The sequence below is a fragment of the Labeo rohita genome, chromosome 15, assembly GCF_022985175.1.
Source record: "Labeo rohita strain BAU-BD-2019 chromosome 15, IGBB_LRoh.1.0, whole genome shotgun sequence".
Lineage (NCBI taxonomy): Eukaryota > Metazoa > Chordata > Actinopteri > Cypriniformes > Cyprinidae > Labeo > Labeo rohita.
Genome location: NC_066883.1, coordinates 20826840 through 20848425, shown reverse-complemented (window position 1 = coordinate 20848425; position 21586 = coordinate 20826840). Strand labels below are relative to the sequence as shown.

At 36.7% G+C, this 21586-nt stretch overlaps 1 protein-coding gene across 1 annotated transcript; it reads left to right on the top strand.

Moving 5' to 3' along the window:
* The first annotated feature begins 2903 nt into the window (after positions 1-2903).
* drd2a (dopamine receptor D2a) lies at positions 2904-21358 on the top strand. The gene is given in 9 exon segments (XM_051130122.1): positions 2904-3296; positions 6275-6579; positions 10779-10888; positions 11329-11465; positions 14791-14990; positions 16028-16111; positions 16389-16643; positions 16645-16738; positions 20077-21358. Coding segments are annotated over 8 exon segments (1347 nt in total). The 5' UTR covers positions 2904-3296; positions 6275-6300; the 3' UTR covers positions 20265-21358.
* The last annotated feature ends 228 nt before the right edge of the window (positions 21359-21586 follow it).

Here is a 21586-nt window from a genome sequence, read left to right as displayed (position 1 = left end):
CAGCACACAGTATTTGCACTTATAACCTTGCCATGGTTTCATTGCATTGCCCATCTAGTCTTTCAGCCCTAGCACACATGGTCCAAATCCAGTCCACACATTGGCACCGAATCCATTTTTCTGTCTACCATGTCTAAAATCCATGCACTCTGATCCAGTCCTCAAAGCTGCTTTCCATTGCTGTAAGGGAAATGGGGACTTGTTTTTTTTTTTGGTCCAAAGTCTTAAAGACCATATAAAGGCATCTAACTCAATCCTTACCCTGAAGACAAGACGCACAACTAATCTACTGTGGGTACCAGTGATGTTTGCTCATATCGGGCTGTAATGTGCCATGTAATCTAGTTTTAGAAAATCTGTCAGTTTACAGCTGTTAGTAAGAATCAGGAGATTGAGCTATGACAGATAAAGGCTATTTAAAGTCACATTGAAAGTGTGATCTTTTATTCTCTCTCTCTCTCTGTTGTGATGTATATCCCAGCGAAATGGTTTCTGAAATCGAAAAAGAATTTAGGACGGGACTTGAATTTGTCCAGCAGGAATTGATTGGATAGTAGGTGTTAGCTATTTGATGCAATTTCATGAATGACAGGTTGCTAGAGCTTTATTTCCCAGACTTCGTGCCAGTGGACAAAAGGTTTGTTGTTGCAAGGAAAAGGTTTTATTTAAAGATTAGAAGAGAACGGGGTGATTTGATCCTGTAGGAAAGTTGAGCCACCCCTTGTATCTAGACAACCTTAAACAAAATGAGTGATGTAATCACGCATATTTGAAGCATTAACCATTTAACTCACCCTGTGAATGAGAGAGGCCCATGGAAAAATTGCTAAGTACGTTTAAGTTCAAAAGATGATCAAAGCTCAAAGTGATTTTTGTATGTTCAAGGACTCGTGCATCTTCTGTCGAACAACTACAGACAAATCTGAAAAAAATACCACGTGTGTTTGTGCTTTAGGAGGTTATAATACGAGGTTGTAATGTTAGCATGATGTTAGCTCTGAACTGCTGGATGATACAAGTTTGTTAAAACGCTTAGGAGAGGGGTAATCTGAGCCAAAAGTCCATGGGTAAGGTGAGCCCCCTTCTTATAAACATAAAGTATAATTTTACTGTAATTCTACATGATATTTCATTCATTTTAGACCAAACATTTTTGATTTTGTTCTTTGTTTTGGACTTGATTTTGTTCTGTCAATTTTAAATAGGATTTATGAAAATCGACCACTGACGTTTTTATGAAATTGTTTTTCCCTAAGGTCATTTTTTTTAATTATTCAATTTGAACTTTATTTTGTCATAGCATGAGGTGAAAATGTTCAGTTTTACTTTGACATAAATGGAACAGTTCAACTCCATGTGGCTCAACTTACCCCTCACTAGGGGAAAGTTGAGCCAAGAGACCACTTTTTTTTTCTTCGTAAAGTCACATTTTGAAATCAGTTTATTTCAGATCCAACGTGATTATTCCCAAGGACGCATCACATTCTGAAGTTTATGTACATATTTAAGTTGGACCCATTACTGTTAAGTGCTCACTTTAAGCACACTACAAGTAAAAACTGGCCCAACTCACCCCACTCTCCCCTACGGGGCACATGAATAATAAATAAATAAATAAATAAATACTTTTTAAAATAATGAACACTGCAATAATCCATAAACAAAAATTAAGAACTGGCGATTTTGATAATGCTGTTTTGACAACGCGTCATCAGTCGACCATATTGGCGGCACTGATTGTAAACAATGCCACTGAAGCTAAAGAAACACATCTATTTGGTTGCTTTTTGCTGCTGAAAATGGTCAATTATTGTCATGGTTTGGGCTGTACTAATAGGTCGGATCAGGAAAAACATTTGGAGCACTATAGACTGCCAAAAGTTATAACAAATCAAGGAGAAGATTGCAAAAACCTGTCTGAGGAACAAAAGGCGTTTGTGGTTGGCCAAATTAAACCAGGATTTCCAGAGAAAGAATATTGACAACATTCGTGTTTGTTCTTATCAGGGTCAGGTATGTGAAATATTAGATTAATATCTAAATTAATACTGTACGTATCTTTATCACCTAACTTTAGTTTGTGAAAATTTTGCTCCTTTCCTGCTTGCTAAGTCTTTTCTATATGATTTAGCAGTTTCCACAAGTTTTTCTGTGGTTTAGACAGCATAAATTAGCAGAACAACGTATTCAGTACTACATTAACCATGCATTCAATGCTGTTGTTTACATCCAAGTACTGCCAATATGGCCGCGCATCAAGGTAACTGACCAAATTGTGATGGAAGTACAAACCCTCTATTGATATCCATGCACAAGTAAAGCTATGAGTGAGATTCTGATTCATTAGCAGCTATAGGAAAATAAGAAGAAGAATAACAACGTGCAGTAAACGTTAAAACGGTTCGCATTACAAACCAGTGTATTCATAATTAAAACCAGCGGTTTAGTACATCTAAAAATAGCTGGACATGGATGAGACTGGAAGCCAGACCCATACATTTTACAAATGGCCGCGCCCGCTCTTACTGAAGAAAAAGGTGGATAAATCATAATATTTTGGAAGAACAGGTTGGAGATGAAACAAAAAGATATATCCTCATTGCCAACTTCAACTAATTTTAAGCATTTTAATTCAAAACAAATATTTAATTAAAACCAAAATATAAAATCTACAAGAAGCCTACTTATATACTAATAGGTAGAGTTTACAGTTTGAATAATTCATTCATTTAGGGTTCATTCACGAACAATTCATGTCTTTAAAAAGATCAATTACAGTGTTTTGAAAAGAAAAAAAAGCTTGTGTCTTAAGAACACACCACTTATACTTCATTCTTACTGATGTTTATGTAAAAGCCCCGCCTCGTTTCCAACCTTCTCAATCTCTGTTGGAGGGACTGAGATTGTCCCTCAGTGGATGCTGAAGGTTACCGTGTGCGTAAAGCGCTCGCTCAGATGCTGCGCTCACACGCGCGCGTTGCTCACACTCCGCCTGGACTCAAAAGGATATGGGTTGCTCCGGCTAAGTGTAGTTTAACACCTCCACAAAACCAGGAAAAGCATATATTTACATCATGCTCAGCTTCTTTTAATCGCCAAAATGAAATTTCCTCATGGAAGTAGTCGTGTTTGCCGGTTTACAGCGCTTGTATCCACCCGTGGAGCTGTAATTGAGACAGAAGAGGAATACAGTTACAGTCGCTCGGATGGACAAGTGTATCCGATGGAGAAAAGTGGATTTAAAATCTAAGAAACGGGATACTTCCGCTCTTTGGATCAAAGTTGCGGTTTTGAAGGTACAGCGCGGCATTTTCTCTCGTTTGTGAGCTACTTATTTCTATTCATGTATAATTAGAAAGTATAGTAAAGCTGCTAATTAATAGATTCGCTGATGCTGACACTTTCAGAGAAACTTTATTCCACTGCGTGAGGAAAAACAAGCATTTGTTTTAGACGAGTAAGTGTGAACTGCTGGCTGTAATCTTTTCCAATTAATTCAAGCGCCTTTCAAAGTGACAAAATTGCTGTAATTTCTTTATGCGTACAATGAGGTGTGAGCGTCTGTTTGACAGGGAGCGAACGAGAGAGAGAGAATAAGAAGAGGGTAAGGGATAGAAAATAGGGTTGTAACACGTTTTATATAGACATTGTCACTGTTTTCAATAAATCTTAACTTAAAAGCCTTAAATTTTAGAGTTTAATGTTTTGTTTTTTTAATCACATTATAGCATACATACATACATACATACACACACACACATATATATATATATATATATATGTGTGTGTGTGTGTGTGTGTGTGTACTTGTTTTTGCTACATTGTGGGGACCAAATGTCCCCACAAGGATAGTAAAACCTGAATTTAAAAAAAAAATGATTAAAAATAGTAAATGATGTTTATCTGAAAGTGTAACGATGCAAACATGTTTTCTGTGAGGGCTAGGGTTAGGGTTATGGTTGGGTTAGGGAATAGACAATATCGTTTGGTCAGTATAAAATCTATAGAAGTCTATGGAAAGTCCCCACAATTCACAAAAACAAACATGTGTGTGTGTGTGTGTATGTGTGTACTTGTTTTTGCTACATTGTGGGGACCAAATGTTCCCACAAGGATAGTAAAAACTGAAATTTTTGACATTGTGCGGACCGGCTTGTGGTCCCCATGGGTACAAAAGCTTATAAATCATACAGAATGAGATTTTTTGAGAAAGTAAAAATGCTGAAAGTTTTCTGTAAGGGTTAGGTTTAGGGGTAGAGTTAGGGTAAGGGGATAGAAAATACAGTGTAGACAGTATACAAACCATTGCGCCTATGGAGAGTCCCCACAAAGATAATAAACCAGACATGTGTGTGTGTGTGTGTGTGTGTGTGTGTGCAGTTATGATAATCAAATGTGTCATACCTACATGCGTTAAAATCTATCACAGTATAAGTGGTATGCAGTACATAAACAAACACATGTATAGTGTAATTATAAAAGATAGATAGATAGATAGATAGATAGATAGACTTATGTACTGATAGAGACAGTAAAGATATGAAACCATAGGGAAAAGAGGGACAGTGGGTGGCTGATATTCATACAGTACACTGTTTATTTGGAGTCCCGCAGTAACCCTAACCATAACCGTCATGTTAACCCTAACATTTGCAGAAGATCTAGATCGCAAGAGTTGTGTGTACACAATAATTACACTGTATCAAATGCATTACATTTTAATCCAAATAGGACACGTAATATAAAGTGTTACTTGTGTTTGTTCCTGTAGACAAACTAAACTAAAGATACAAGCACAGCTTGAATTGTTCTGATTCAAAATCCTATTACAAACACGATTACAAATTACTGATATGCGAAAAATGAAAAAGCATCATTTAGTTGAGCTGTGATGCATATTTCTTGCTCTGCAGGGAGTGTCAATTCTGAGACAGCCTTCATGATCAAAACTGACACTGAGAAGGCTAAAGAGGCAATTATGTGGAAAAACCAATAAGCGCTGGTCCCTTTACACAAGAGTGGGTTATATCTGTGATGGTGTTTCTGTATAGGTTTTTCCCAGTAGAATGCATTTTTTACTATCATATTGAATGATTTAAGTGAAGACATATTGCACATTTGTTCATTTGTGTGGCACATCTGCCGACGAGGCGCTGCTCAGACCCTGAGTGATGTTACGTGCGAGGTGCGGCAAGGTTCAAACGCTCATGCCTGTGTCTTTTCCTCGTACATATCTTTCTGATCTACATAACGAGTCAGTCAAGGCTGTGTAAAATGACCAGTGTGAAGTGTGCAAATGGAATCTGTAACATGCTACAATTTGATGTGAAACTTTGATTGTAAATTAATATATTTCACCCAAAAAATGAAAAATTGTCATCTCAGGGGTGTTGTTTCAAACCAGTGACTTTCTTTTTTCAGTGGAACACAGATATTTTAGGAAAAACAAAATCATCTCAGTGCTTTTTTTCCATGCTATGAAAGTCAGTGGGGTCCAATGTTGTTTTGGAACTTATTTACATTTACTGCATGGAAAAACTGCATCTCTTCAAGATTTATCTTGCTCTTTCTATCTCAAAGCCATAAGAAATGAGCTATTCCTGACATAAAAAATAACTTGAGAAGACAAGTAGACCTTTGTTCTGAGTTTGATATTATTTAGCTGGCCAGAATGGCTTCATTTGTCATGAAATGCAAATTAATTTTATCTATTTCCTCATTAGGGCTATAATAAATTTAGTGCTGAGCATCCACGAATTTTGCTAAATTTGCAAAATATGGCAAGAAAAACAACTGCTCACTGTGCAGTTTCTTTTTTCTCAATTTGCAGAGACGGTATACTACAAGCCCGTTTGTGGTGATATTTTATGAAGTGCTCTCACCTCCCTGCGTCCGCTTATTATTTAGCTGATACTGCTTATGTTTCTGTCTGTTTTCTTGGACATCGTACAAGGGAAACAGTAGGGAGGGAGGAGACGTCTGTCCTAGTTAGTCAAGTCACATCCAGAGTTCAAACACAGGCTTTTCAGGACAGCTGTGCGAACGATCACCCATAAATAAAGGATGGACTTTACACAGTGTACCATGCGGCGCAAGGCCACGGCCCTGTGCTTTTTAGTCAAAGCTTCTGCTCAGGTGTTCCAATAAGAAATTGATTTTTCATGCCAGAACTTAGTGGCACACGCTGAGCAATCTGGTTGATTTGATAAGACACACACCGTGATACAAGAAATTTGGATTATTTTCATTAAAAGTCTCTTGTCTTTGCTTCTAGGTTCTCAGCTTGGCTTCAACCATCTGATGGAAGTCTTCACGGAGTATGCTTATAATGAAAGCTTCTTTGAAAATGGATCCCGGGGCTTCAATGGCACGGAACAAGGGGGGCGGCACCAGTACAATTATTACGCCATGCTTCTCACGCTGCTCATATTCGTCATTGTCTTCGGCAACGTGTTGGTGTGTATGGCCGTCTCGAGGGAGAAAGCTCTACAGACTACTACTAACTACCTGATAGTCAGCCTGGCTGTGGCTGATCTGCTGGTTGCCACACTTGTAATGCCATGGGTGGTTTACCTCGAGGTAGGTATCAGCGTGATCGAGTGCTAAAATGATTTAACAATAAACCATCTGTGGTTTATATTAATGCAAGGACAGATTATTAAATTACACATGATTAGACTGTAATTTCTTGTGCCATCTTCTTCATAACTCATTAGAGTCCATCTGGGTGAGAATTAACTAAGAAGAGCTGCAGGCACCGTCTTAAACCTAATTCTAGCCAATCAATTTGCAGTAGCCACCAGCACCAGTCTAATTCTAGAAAATCTGATCCTAGCCACAGGTTAGTAGTTATTTTCAACCAAGAGAGCCTCCCTGGTGTATGTCATTGAGCCATACATATTAGCAAAGCTATCAGATATCAAGCAAAATCCATAGGTTTGTAATGTACATTCAGACCATAATTCTTGACTGGAGAATAATGCAAGCAGGTTGGTTGGGTGAGCTCAACTGAGCTCTGAACAATGGGTCAAAAGTGACGCTTCATATGCAGCACATCCAATTTACAGCATTATTATAACTCCCTGTATTAAATTAGCATTTTGATATCTTGTGATGTGTTGTTTCTCCTTCTAAAGGGCAGCGAGTAACCGCAATCTCAGTCAGTAGCTTAGGTCATCATTTATTTAGTTTGAATCATTTATACGCATGAACAGAACATTAAGGAGCGCTGTTGTGAGATGGTTGAAATGTTTATTGGCTAAATAAAAATTGCTGTTGTTGCACTGCAATATTAAAGCCCTCAGTATTATTATTAAGGCTGATGAGATCATCATTCCAAAAGATGATTTCTGTAAACAACTTCAGTATCTTCAGAGCACAGTGACAATGAGTCATGAAAATAACCTGAGTATACCTGCAAGAACTTACCAATGAAATCAAGTGCTTTGGTGTTTTCCTTTTACTTCATTAATATGAATTTGAATTGAATTAGCTAACAGTGTGTTGAATTGGATTTAGTGCATCACTCATAAAAAACAGGCAAAAAGAATCATTGTTCAAATCCCTACCACTAGCAAGATTTGAAAATTCAAAAATTATTCAAATTCAATTCAAAACTTATTTGTCACATATACAGAATACCATACAACTTGCAGTGACATGTCAATTTGCATTCTAACATAGCTAGTCACATAGCAGTGGAATACATTTCCATCCATCCATTTATTCTTCACATCACTTGTCCTTTGTAAGATGCTGAATATATTTCATTCTATTTAAACCTTTTGCCCTTCAAGGGATAGTTCACCCAAAAATGAAAATTACCCCATGATTTACTCACCCTCAAGCCATCCAGATGTATACGACTAGGCCTGGATGATATGACCTAAAATATGGATTAACTGAACTTTTTACCTTGATTACGCGTGGGGTGGAGAGTTAGGAATGGGATTGGAAAAGGACCACAAGTCGGAACTCAAACTCAGGTCACCAGAGGTGCAGATGCACAATATATCAGTGCTCTAACTGCAAGGCTATCAGCACCAACCGGTAATATGTTTTTAATGGGAAAGTATTAACAAGATTTAAAAAAAAAAATGAAATAACCGACATTGGGAAATTAGATCGGTTAGAGGCTCTGAATTTCGGTTTAGATTTCTTTTTGATGAATCGCCCAGCCCTATATATTTCTTTCAAGTTTTATAATGGCAGGGAATGGGTGTTTAGATTTTGAAGCCCAAAAAAAGTGCTTCTATTCATCATAAATAGTGCTCCACACAGCTCCAGTGGTTTAATAAAGCCTTCTGAATGCGATGCATTTGTATAAGAAAAATATCCATATTTCTTTTACTTTAACACATTACTCTATAAACCGTAAAATCTACTTTGGATTCCACTAACCGTTGTATGCATGTTCACGAGAGAGTGGATGACGTAGAATGTAGGCGAATGTGGTGATGAATGCGGAAGCGCAAAGGACAGAGCAGAACAAAACACGAAAATCAAAAAATGCCGGAGGATTCAATATAAGCCAAGAGGAGACCTGGTTCTCATGAGACTACCATATTCTCACTAGAGTGTATGCTATGCCTACATCCTAAGTCATCCACTGGAATGCCAACTTCTCATGAACGTGTACAACTGTTAGCGGAACCTTGAGATTACAGATTACAAAATTGTAAATATGGATACAAATGCATTGCTTTGCTTCAGAAGGTCTTTATGAATCCCCGGGAGCCATGTGAAATTCTTTTTTATGATGGATGGATGTACTTTTTTGGCCTTCAAAATCTCAACGCCCATTCACTGCCATTATAAAACTTGCAAGAGCTAGGACATTTTTTAATATTACTCCAGTTGTATGTGTCTGAAAGGAAAAAGGAAGAAATACACCTTGTCTGTTTAATCAACTGATGCCAAATCGCAGCTAATTCGAAACTGAAAGTAAAATGTGCACAGGCATTTAAAAGTGAAGCAAAGTGTGGAAAAGTGGGAAAAACACTTAATGAACTACCCCACAACCTCTCCCCCCGTCGATTAACCGGTGGGAAAATTTTCTTACATGAAGGTGAGTAAATCATGGAGTAATTTTCATTTTGGGGTGAATTGTCTCTATAAATCAGAAATAAGGTAGACATTTAAATGCATTCTCAGGGTAGCAAGTTTCCATTATGAAATAAAAAAAAGCTTTTAAAAACAATTTAAAATTGGCAGTTAATAGCTATGTTTCCATCCAAAGATGCAAATTTAACTTATGCGCAGAACTGGAATGCGCATAAAACATTTGCGCATAAAGCACCGTTTCCATCAAATGAGACAAAGAGAACAAAATCGTCACTTCCTGATAAACGTGCACTAAATATCACTACGAAAACTAGGAGAAGCCACTGAAAATAATAATTTTCATATATGTATATATATGAATTGCTTGCACATCAAGGTGAGCAGTAGGGCTGTAAGGAAATTTTCCCACCGGTTAATCGACGGGGGGAGAGGTTGTGGGGTAGTTCATTAAGTGTTTTTCCCACTTTTCCACACTTTGCTTCACTTTTAAATGCCTGTGCACATTTTACTTTCAGTTTCGAATTAGCTGCGATTTGGCATCAGTTGATTAAACAGACAATAAACAGGACAAACTCACTTATATTAAACATAAAATGATTAATTTATAAACAAAACGAATAAAAACAAAATAAATAAGAAACTATACATACTTCCAATGAGCTTCCAAAATCACCTTTTTGGAAAAGTCACATGACTTTTTTTAATATGCAAGGAGGAATTTATTCTGTAAAGGTTTCCATCATAGTTTATGCGCATTTTTTCTTATCGGATAACAAATTTATTCTACTCACTTGTGCACATACGTTTTTTATGCGCATTTTTAGAATTTATGCGCATCTTCGTGTTTTTTTTTTATGTGATATTCCAAAATGCACATAAAAATGGGTAGATGAAAACACAGCTAATGTCTCACAATTCTGACTTAATTCTGAAAAAAAAAAAAATCAGAATTAAACATGCAGTGACCTTTTTTTGTGGCAGAAACAAGCTTCCATATGGATTAGCTCTTTCTATGCACAGCAATTTAAAAAAGTTTCTATTTAAACTCACACTACATGCTTGTTCGACGGACCTCGCTCTCTCTTGCTCTCCCTCCATTAGTGCAAGGACATGTTTTGATCACTAGCGATGTCTGAGAATGATAGGGGTGAGGCTCATTTCATCTGAGTTTAGAGATATGGTGATGAACTGATTCCGGCAACTCACAGCCGCTTTCATTAGAGGTGTCAAATAATTCTTTAATCAATGACAGCGATGCAAACTCCAGAGGCGGGGACCTAAGACCATCAAGAGGTTTCTGAGTCCCTCGGCTTGCCTGAGGACACACATTAATCAGAGGCAGCTCAGAAAGCTCTGCCAGCTAACTCAGGAGATGCGAACTGTGGATGAGGCTGACCTGTGCTATATTGCTTCTTTCTGCCAGTTTTATCGCATAAACCAGAGAAAATGCCAATATTTTATTGGTTTAAACATTATTAGAGTGGCTGAAGCTGTTGCAAATCGACTTCCGCAGACTTGCAGACAAGAAAGACAGGCGGTTGTGGTTTTATCACGGATATATATAATCTAAAGATATTACTAATATGCAGTGCTTGCCAGAGTGCTTCTGTCAAATGACTAACTATTGCAGATTTGTAAGCAAACTGTAGGTTTGCATTCAGATGTATTGTTCTACAATTAGCAGAGTGTTTAGTTGTCCATGTCTGTCCTCCCAGGTGGTGGGAGAGTGGAGGTTCAGCACAATCCACTGTGACATCTTTGTCACCCTGGACGTGATGATGTGTACAGCAAGCATACTCAATCTGTGTGCCATCAGTATCGACAGGTAGGTGTTTCTGCACTGCCATTATTAGAGCAGTCGAATGCTGACTTACTCAGCTCAAAAGAGAGACCAACTCAGCTTTTGCACACCTGAAAATAAGCCAGATTTGGTGCTGAGGTTGTTGTTATATATAGACGAAAGCAATTTCATTGTACATTGTTACTTACAATGAGCTCAGAATAGTAAGAAATACTTGTGAGATCAATAGCGGTTGATACTAAACGTCTCCTCTTTATATAGTAAGTAATCAGATGCTAGAAGGAAAGGCTAGAAAGCATTACAGAGGTCATGGGAAGCACCGATATTTGGTTCTATACATCATAGGTCATGTGATAACATGTATATTTGGAAAATTGTGTGCAGAGGCATGCAGGAATATGATATAGGTCATACAAAGCCTGTAAGATAACAACAAATCAATTTTTGTCTTCTATTTTCCACAGATACACAGCTGTAGCCATGCCTATGTTGTACAACACACGCTACAGCTCCAAGAGGAGGGTCACAGTCATGATTTCTGTCGTCTGGATTCTGTCTTTTGCTATATCATGTCCACTGTTGTTTGGACTCAATAATACAGGTAAATATGGCAGATAAAATAATATTCTGTAACTAGATTGCTAGGCCATCACCATTTAAAAGGTCAGGGTCAGTACTATTTTATTTCTTTCTTTTTTTTTTGTTGAAAGGAATGAATATTTCTGTTCAGCAAGGATGCATTAAATTGGTCCAAAGTGACAGTAAAGACATTTAGAATGTTACCAAAGATTCCTAAGTCAATGTTGTTCTTTTGAGCTTTATATTAATCAAAGAATCCTTTTTTTACAAAAGCACAACTGTTGTCAACATTGAAAACAATAAAAAACTAACTAAATAAATACAATTCTTGAGGATCAAATCAGCATATTAAATGATTTCTGTGAATAAATTGCATTTTAAAATATATTCACAAAGAATATTATAGAAGACTTTTTGCCACTGAATTTAAAAAAAATGAAGTTTTTTCAACAATTTGTGTATACGATACAATTTTCTCAAAATTGCAAAAAAAAAATCTCACAACTGTGACTTTATTTTCAGAATTATTTTTCAGAATTCATTACAACACGCAATTGCAAGTTTATATCACACAATTCTGAGAAAAAAAGTGGTTCAAAAAGTGATCAAATATTGATATTAGCTTGCAACTGCAAGAAAAAAAGTCAGAATTGTAAGATATAAACTCGCAATTGCAAGAAAAAAGTCAGAATTGTGAAATATAAACTCGCAATTGTGAGAAAGAGGTCAGAATTGCGAGATATAACCTTGCAGTTGAAAAAAAAAATTAATAATTGCAAGATATAAATTCTAAATTGCATGGAAAAAAGTCAGAATTGCAAGATATAAACTCACAGTTGCGAGAAAAAAATCAGAATTGCGAGATATAAACTCGCAATTGACCCTTTGCAATTGCGACTTTTTTCCCCGTAGAATTGGACCTTATAACTGCAATTTTATATCGCACTATTCAGAGAAAAAAAGTTGTAATTGCGGGAAATTGCAAAAAAAAAAAAGTCAGAATTGCAAGATACAAATTTGCAATTGTGAGAAAAAAGTCAGTATTGTGAGATATAAACTTGCAATTGTGAGAAAAAAGTTTTTGTCTCTTCTTTTCTTTCAATTACCCTTCTTATTTTATATTCAGTGGCGGAAACAGGCTTCTACAGAAACGTTCTTTCTGACAGTTATTTTAAATTGCAATAATTACCAGTTATTTTAAATTACAACAATATTTTACAATATTACTGTTGTACTTTAGTTTTTGATTAAAAAAATGCAGCTTTGGTGAGCATGAGAGACTTGCAAAAATAAAATTCTTACCCCAAACATTTGAACAGCAGTGTACATTACATGTTTTTAGTAGAGCTGTCAATCAATTAAACAAATTAATTAATCGAATTAAAGGCAATTCATTGCGTACTTGTGGAGAAATAAAGTCTTCAAATTACTGTAGCAGAGAGATATTATGAAAAGAAGCTTTAAAAGCCAATATACTGTTTTATATCTGTAATCTCTGGCCTACTGTTTGCTACTGTCCACTTTAGCTCATTTTATATGCATTATTCTGCATGTGAGTTAACAACCATAAGGAATATGATAGCTAAACTCTGTGTAAGTGGATCCCCTTGTCCTGAAGTGGAACAAATAGCTTCTGCTTAGAAATATTATTATGGCACAACAGCTTGCACTTAAGAGCAAATTTACAGAGTATTGGTGTCATTACCTTGATGCACACACCGGGGTTAGGGGCAACTAAAATTAAGTTAGGTCACCACTTCATTTGAAAGTTATATTAGAGGAAGTCATTTAATCAGCATTCTTCTGCTTGAATGCTTGTGCTGGGAGGAAGAGGTCAGGGACTTGTGGGCATGAACAAAACAAATCATAATGTAAGAGACTGGGAAGTTGAGCGTTATACTGTGCGGTAATAAATACAGGTAATATGTCAGCTGCTGTATTGATACCTTTATGCTTTCTCTCTGTGGCTATTTATTTTTTAAACATAATAGGTATATTTGGTACGACCAACATTCAATAAATAAAACAAACAAACATAAAACAGTAATTGCAACTTTTTAACTCACAATTCTGACTTTTTTCTCAATATTGTGAGATACAAACTCACAATTCTTTTGTTTTCTTTAAAAGTTTAAGATGCATACTCGCAATTTTGACTTTTTTCTCAGAATAGCGTAACATAAACTTGCAATTCTGACTTTTTTCTCAAAATCGTGAGATATAAACTTGTAATTCTGACATTTTTTCTCAGAATAGTGAGATAAACAAGCAATTCTGACTTTTTTTCTCAGTATTGTCATATAAACTCGCAATTTTTACTTTTTTACTAGAAGTTTTAGATATAAACTCGTATTTCTGACATTTTTTCTTAAAATTGTGAGAAACAAACTCGCAATTCTGACTTTTTTCTAAGAAGTTTGAGATATAAACTCGTATTTCTGACATTTTTTCTTAAAATTGTGAGATACAACCTCGCACTTCTGACTTTTTTCTCAGAATAGTGTGATATAAACTCACAATTCTGAATTTTTTCTCAAAATTGTGAGATACAAACTCGCAATTCTGACTTTTTTCTTAAGAGTTTGATATAAACTCGTATTTCTGACATTTTTTCTTAAAATTGTGAGATACAACCTCGCACTTCTGACTTTTTTCTCAAAATTGTGAGATACAAACTCGCAATTCTGACTTTTTTCTTAAAAGTTTGATATAAACTCGTATTTCTGACATTTTTTCTTAAAATTGTGAGATTTTCTCAGAATAGTGTGATATAAACTCACAATTCTGACTTTTTTCTCAAAATTGTGAGATACAAACTTGCAATTCTGACTTTTTTCTTAGAAGTCTAAGATTTAAACTCATATTTCTGACATTTTTTTCAGAATTTTGTAATATAAACTCTAATTTTGTAATAGACTATATAAAGTCAGATAATTCTGACTTTAGAACACAATTGCGAGTTATTTATTCAGAATTGTGAAATCGCAATTCTGAGAAAATATCGGCATGTTGTCAGTTTCCTCTCTGCTCCGCAATGTATTTTTCACTGCGTGAGAACATGATGTGTAGTTCCGCAAAGGGTCAATAGCGAGTTTATATCACGCAATTCTGAGGGAAAAAAAGCCAGAAATGCCCGTTTATGTCTCACAATTCTGAGAAAAAAGTCAGAATTGTGAGATAAAAAGTCACAAATACCTTTTTTAATTTTTTATTCACTGGCAAAAATGGCCTTCCATACCCAGACATCTATTCTACATGTCACATGGCAGTCAGTAAACTGCATTTTCTTTATATAATACACAAGGCAATGGCACTTCATCTAATTCTCACTCTCTTTTTTATTGTAGTTACCCATGATGATGCTCTGTGTGTGATCGCAAATCCTGCGTTTGTAGTCTACTCCTCTATCGTATCCTTCTACGTTCCCTTCATCATAACACTGCTAGTATACGTGCAGATCTACGTGGTACTGCGAAAGAGACGGAAACGCGTCAACACCAAACGCACATTCCCAGTTACGGACATGGATATGAGCTCAACTTTAAAGGTGAGAACAACTGCAGGACGACAAAAATTTCTACTTACTTAGCACTCCAGTAGAGTTGAATTGGGATTGTTAAAAAACTGCAGTGTCAATGAATTTCAAAGTAATTCATCAGCACTGCAACACCCATTAGCTGTATATCAGTAATGTAGCTGTGTATCTGTAATGAACTAATAGCATCTGTATCTATGATCATAGTGTGTCTAAAATGACCTTTACCTCTTTTTTAGCTCGTATTGATTCTGCCGACATACATCTAATCGATGTGTGCCATGCAGGAAATGGCAGCTGCTTCATATGACTGTTATTATAATACATGGCTAGACTTTGCATTATTTTACACGGAGCAACGACATCCAGTCTTCTCCATGAAGCGCATGCCGCAGCAGAATAAATTCAATATAGCATTATTCAAAGAAACTGATAGCTTATCTACCCATCCTAAGCTTCTGCAAGGGCATCAGTGCATTATTGAGAGCCATTTGTGGTTAGGGAGTTCTCATACTGTGTCCTGACGGCATAAGTAAACATAGCATCCCCTATCAGTGGTTTCCTTTACACTGCTGTGTCTCCTCCAAAGCATTCTGATGTGAAAACATCAGGCTTGGATCAACATCATGTTTATTTCAGGAGCGCTTTCATTTTGAAGTGCAAAACTCGTCCTTATCCTTCTATATAAGAAGTGTCTTGTTTTCAAAAGGCTGAACTTTTGGATTTAGATCTGAAATGATCTTCAGATAGCCCACATCTGCATCCAAATCGTGTGCCGTTCAGATGGAGCTTTAGCAATCCTCATGCCGAGCAGCTAATTTAAAACGTTAAAGAATTTGGAAACTTTTCCTAGCGCTTTACCTATAAACATGATCTATAAGCTGACATTTGCAAAAAACATCACTGTGACGGAACGGAATTACCAACCTTCCAATTGCATGTTTCTATAATTGCAAATAAATTTAAAACGAACCGATGGCGGGACAACTAATTCCTTTCTGGTCTAAATCTGTCAAAACAGTCTGGTGTTTCTCCCATGTGTGTTTCAGAAATGCACCCACCCTGATGATGTGAAACTCTGCACTGTTATCGTCAAGTCCAGTGGGAATTTTCCTGTGAACAACAAAAACGTGGTAGAGCCAATTTCACTTTTCTTTTCCAAATATCGCTCTTGACAGGATTTTTCAGCTTCTAACTGTTTGTCATATGCAACAGAAGTAATAACGACAGATGACATTTGAGAAATGACAGTGTGTCAGCAAATATTAAATGTTAATCTCTGCATCCAGTGAACACTTCATATAAAGTTGTATTGACTGAAACAACACACTGTTCTGTCATGAAATGAGCTGCTTGATGGAGTAAACCAATTTTTGTAAAATAACTTCTTTTTCATCTTTTTTTTATTAGATCTTCATAAAGGAGGTGGTAAACAATGGCGACGACATCCAAATGGATGAAATCACAAACTTAAACCCTCAGAGACAAAGGAAGCAGGATCAGTCTGGCGCAAGTCAACAACACAGCAGGCTGGTTAACTCCAATCTAAGAGAGACTGACATATCACCCCCATCGCCTGAAGCTGGTGTCAAACCTGAAAGAAATGGCAACACCAGCAATATCACAAAAGGGGCCAAAGCATTTGAGATCCAGGTCTCCCCCCACCGGCAAAACACAGACATCGGTCAAGACTCTTAACAAACGCAAAATCTCCCAGCAGAAGGAGAAGAAGGCCACTCAAATGTTAGCCATTGTCCTTGGTAAGTGTGCTTTTACTATACCTTTAGTGCCTAAACAGTGTCTTAAAGGTGAAGTGTGATTTTTTGGATAAAATACTTTAAGTAAAACATTTTGGGTCATAAAGTGTAAATACTGTGGCACTTTCATAACATTGCTTTGTATTTCATCATCACAACCAGCAGGGTTGCCAGATCTGCGTAACAAAACAAGCCCAATGGCCAATCAAAAATAGCCCAAAACTAGGTCAATGACCCTAGCCCAAATATCATAACTCAATATATGGTACTCCCATGCTTAAAATTCATATTTTACAATCACTGTTATGCATTATACACTATGTCAATTTGCAAAAGTGATTTCCAGGGTTCAAGCGCTTTAAGGCATTTAAGCATATATGAAAAACGACATTATTTAGTAAGCTTATAACCGCCTAAATCAATTATTTAAAAAGCATTTTTGCCATTTCTTTTGGTGTAAACTCTAAAAACTGTTCATTTCAAAAGTATTGTTTAGTGTAAAACATGTTGAAGATTAGCTAATAGGCTGCTGATTCATTAAATTATAAGCTGTTTCCTTTAAAACGTTGTTTATTCAGTGTAGTGAAGTGTCTCCTCCATTGACATCCATTCAAAAGGAACGGCCTCTGGTCTCGTTTTTCGTTAGCACTAGCTGTTACGCTTTTTTGGCTAAAGGTTGCAGGCTTGCCTTTGAGTGGCTTTGGCTGAACTCTGCAGTATGGTTGCTCTCCAGGAGCAGGGTTGGAGGCCCCTGTTAAAGACATTTGTTGATACAGCATTTTGCGACAAAACTCAAAATGGCCAGCATAGGAAAATTTGGTATCGTTTGATTCAATATATCCGAAGTTCACGCTTTTGTTTTTTGGCCAAACTGTTCAGAAATTATAAACAAATATAGCTGCAAGCGCTTAAGGCATTTAAGCATATAAGGAAAAAGGCATTACATATTATTTATCAAGGCTGCACCCACCTAAATTATTGACTAAAAAAGCATTTTTGGCAAATCTAGGTAATTTACCATAGAAATATGATGTTTCTAAATGTTTATGACTGTTATAGTGCCAGCTGTGGTTCGATCCCCTTAAAACTTTGCATGCTCTTTTAGAATCTCCTGTCGCATGTGCTCAGCAGTTTTGAGTTTTCCTTTAGGCTTTATAGGATTTTGGGTACATTTGGACAGGCCCCTTTTCTAAATGACCCCGTTATAGCCTCTCAAAGGGTAAATTTTAACTTTTTTGAGGATTATTGGCCTAGGGAGTCCAGAGAATTGTACTGCAGTGATTTGTTTCAGATTGAGCAAAAAACCTAGGACTAGTTCACAAAAGTAGGTTTTTTACATCTTCTCAATCATTTAACAAATGATTTGATTGACAACAGTGGGTCTAGAGGAGAAGTTGTCCAGAATGAGAAGTTCTATCATATGATACAAACATTGTGCGTAGGTGCGTAAAACCTCACAACGCACAAACGTTTATGTCCTTGAAAATATTTCGAACAGCGAGTTTCTTTCTGATTGGCCTCCGTTAACTTTGTCTAACAGGTGCTTAAAGTTTGTCGGCCAATGGCAGCCGTGTTTTCTGAGATACGCAAATGTCCTTGTAGAAACTTGTGGCACAAGACCATGCACATCGATTTTTATGTTGAAAGAACAAATGGCTATGCAGTTATAGTCATTTTCATTTTTTATTTTTTTCCATCTTATAGCGCCACCAAGAATCCCAGCTCCGTGATTTTTTTCCTGTGACCTCAGATTGAGCTCTCATTATTGATATCTCATTCAGTTCAGGAGTTATAGGAATTTTACTAAAAGTGGCCCTGCGCCCTTTTGCGACAGGGAGTCGAAAGTTAATTTTTTTTTTGATAATTATTGATATTCAATCTCTAGAGATATGCAGATGTTTCTGCACTGGTTTGGTTCTGATCGGGCAAAAAACCTAGGACTAGTTCGCAAAAGTAGGTTTTTCAAAGAACACGAAATACACAAAACTTTTGCCAGGCTCACAATTGAATCTGAGGCATGTGTTTTGTCCGACGTGAGTCAAGGATTCCAACGACATGAGACACCTGAACCTGCGACTGACAGTTTAAGAGTTATAAGTGATTTCGTACTTTTGTTTGCTGTAGTGCCCCCGCCAGGTCGATTGGGGCGAGACTTGGTCATGTTGTAGGTGGTGTAAGTACTACCATCCCTCCAAGTTTCAAGTCTCTACGACTTGTGGTTTGGTTTGCACGATCAGTTTTATGTGGATATCGCTTATCTGTGACCATTCTAACAATTACAATAGGGTTTCAGCGCTATGCGCTTGAACCCCCTAAAAAAATTAACATTGTTATATCTTTTGACCAGTAGGTGGCACTGTGCCAAAACTACTCATGTTCACTGACCAAGATCATGCTTGGTATAACAAAAAACAGGTTTGGTATATCAAAAAGCTTTTGATAATTTCTTGCCTGAAGATGATCTGAGCCAATTTTGGTGAAAATCACACAAACCGTCTAGGAAGAGTTTGAAAAAGTAGATTTTTTCGCAAAAATGCAAAAAATCTTTACCAGTAGAAATTTAAATTTTGAAATGCATTCAACTCAGCAAGGAATCAGAGGAAATTTTGCTTCTAGACCTTACAGTTCAAATGTTATTAACAGAAATATAAGTGCAAATTTGGCCTATTGGTGGTGCTAGAGAGTTTGAGATAGAGATTCTAAATTTGCTATGGTTAATATTGAGACTGTCCTCTGTGTACCAGATTACACAACTTTGGTTTTATGGGAAATAATAATACGGATACAGTCGGATAACCTTGGCCCCTAATTACTACATAGTACAGTAGCAATCATTAACACAGTTAGTCTTTGTAAAGGAGCTCCCTCACAAAAACTGTTAAGATCTAGCACAGTTTTATCACTGGTAAAATATTAAATTTCAAGCATTTCAGTCAAATATAATTTATGTAATGTCAAACCCTTAACTGCAACAACAGTTGAAAAGTAGCCCAATTTTGAGGGAAAACCACAGACTTGGCAACCCTGAAAACTGGCCTGACAACAGCAACACTGGCACAGCCAATGATGTGACTTTCAGGGCAGGACTATGTGTTTGCCCAACCAATAGAATTCAGGCGGAGTATATGATTTTTTGCAGTTTCGTTTGGTGATACTAATGGTGTGAAAATGACCCACTTCAGCTTTAACAATACTGTTTGATTTCAGTTAACAGAGTATTATTCAGTATGTACAAATGTTCCTCTGAATGAAACATTTTATATAGGTTGTCAACCCAAAAGTACAGTTTCTTAACATTGCCCACCCTGAATTATTGCCACCTCTGTGTGCTTTATTGTCAGGTGTATTTATCATCTGCTGGCTGCCGTTCTTCATCACGCACATTGTGAACACTTACTGCCAAGTCCCTCCTGAACTCTACACTGCCTTTACATGGTTGGGCTACGTGAACAGTGCTGTAAATCCCATCATATACACCACTTTCAACATTGAGTTTCGCAAAGCTTTCATTAAGATTTTACACTGTTGAAAGAGAGAACTCACTTCACCGGAGCAGAAGGGATAGAAAGGATACCTCATCTGCAGTGGACACACTGTAAAACTTCAAATAAAGAATCTAAATTGGATCCCATGTGGACTATGGCCTCGGGGCTACATCTCTTGCATTTCACTGAGATTAAATCTAAAGGAATGTATATAAATTGTCTGTATTATAAAAATTATTTTTTTCCAAGATCACATCGCTTAAAAAAGAAAAGAAAAACGCATATAAAAACCCTATGGGAGATGGGGCTTAAAGCAGTATCTTCAGCACAGACAAAAACGCTCATTTGGAATAACACTCCAAGCAATGCCTTTGCTTATCTGTTTGTCAGTATTATTTGTTCTGGATTTGCTCAAAACAGCGTTTTTAATCATAGTAGTACATACTGTGATGCAAACAGATGCTTTGTAGTATTCAATAGGCCATGCATTGCATGGAGGTTGTAATTTTGTTGCTGAAAAGCTTATTTATGCCAGTCATGTCTGCAATGTTACGTCCCACGTTTATAATGTTTGTTAGATGTTCTCTCAGCAACTAACAGCAGGCGGAAACCTTAAATAATACATTCAGCAAATGTGTAATCAACTGTAATTTCTGTGCCAATATCAAAGCATTTGTGCCACGTTAACAGCAAAGTGGATTCAACATAAAGAAGCAGAGAAAATAAATACAGTTTCACTAAAATGCTGTGATTTTCAAACTAAATAACCTTGACTGTTGTTTGTCAGCCTTCCCTATGGAAGCATTAACCATTTCAGATCCTTGTTTTAACCTTGAGGAGGTAAAGATAATACTGATGGAGTGAAAAGGGAGGATAAAGATGAACTGCATGCAGTCCCTGAGGATTGGATTGTGCGGATGAACGAAAACATCAAGTGTGCAAAACACGCAACAGCAAATTGAGTGTAAATTTCCATTTTTCTTTTTTACTATTTATTATGTTTATATATGTAGCTTTTCATGCTTTATATGACACATTTTGAATGTGATGGGCCTGCCGTTGCATTGTAATGCATGTTCTCATAAGATGTATGTTGCACAATGATATAAGCTTATGAATAAAGTAATTGTGCACTGACGGTTTGCCGTATCCTGACGGATGTTTTTAGTGATACAAACCAACATCTGCTATCTGACATCAATATCTTGGTTCATCACTGTAAAGAACTTTAGGGACAGACTCTCCTGCAGAATAAAAACACTGGAGCCATAAAATGAAGTTTTCAGTCTCTGGCCCAAGGGCTGACTCAACTGATGTGTTTGATATGAATGCATGTTCTGTGGACAACACAATGACATTAGCCCCA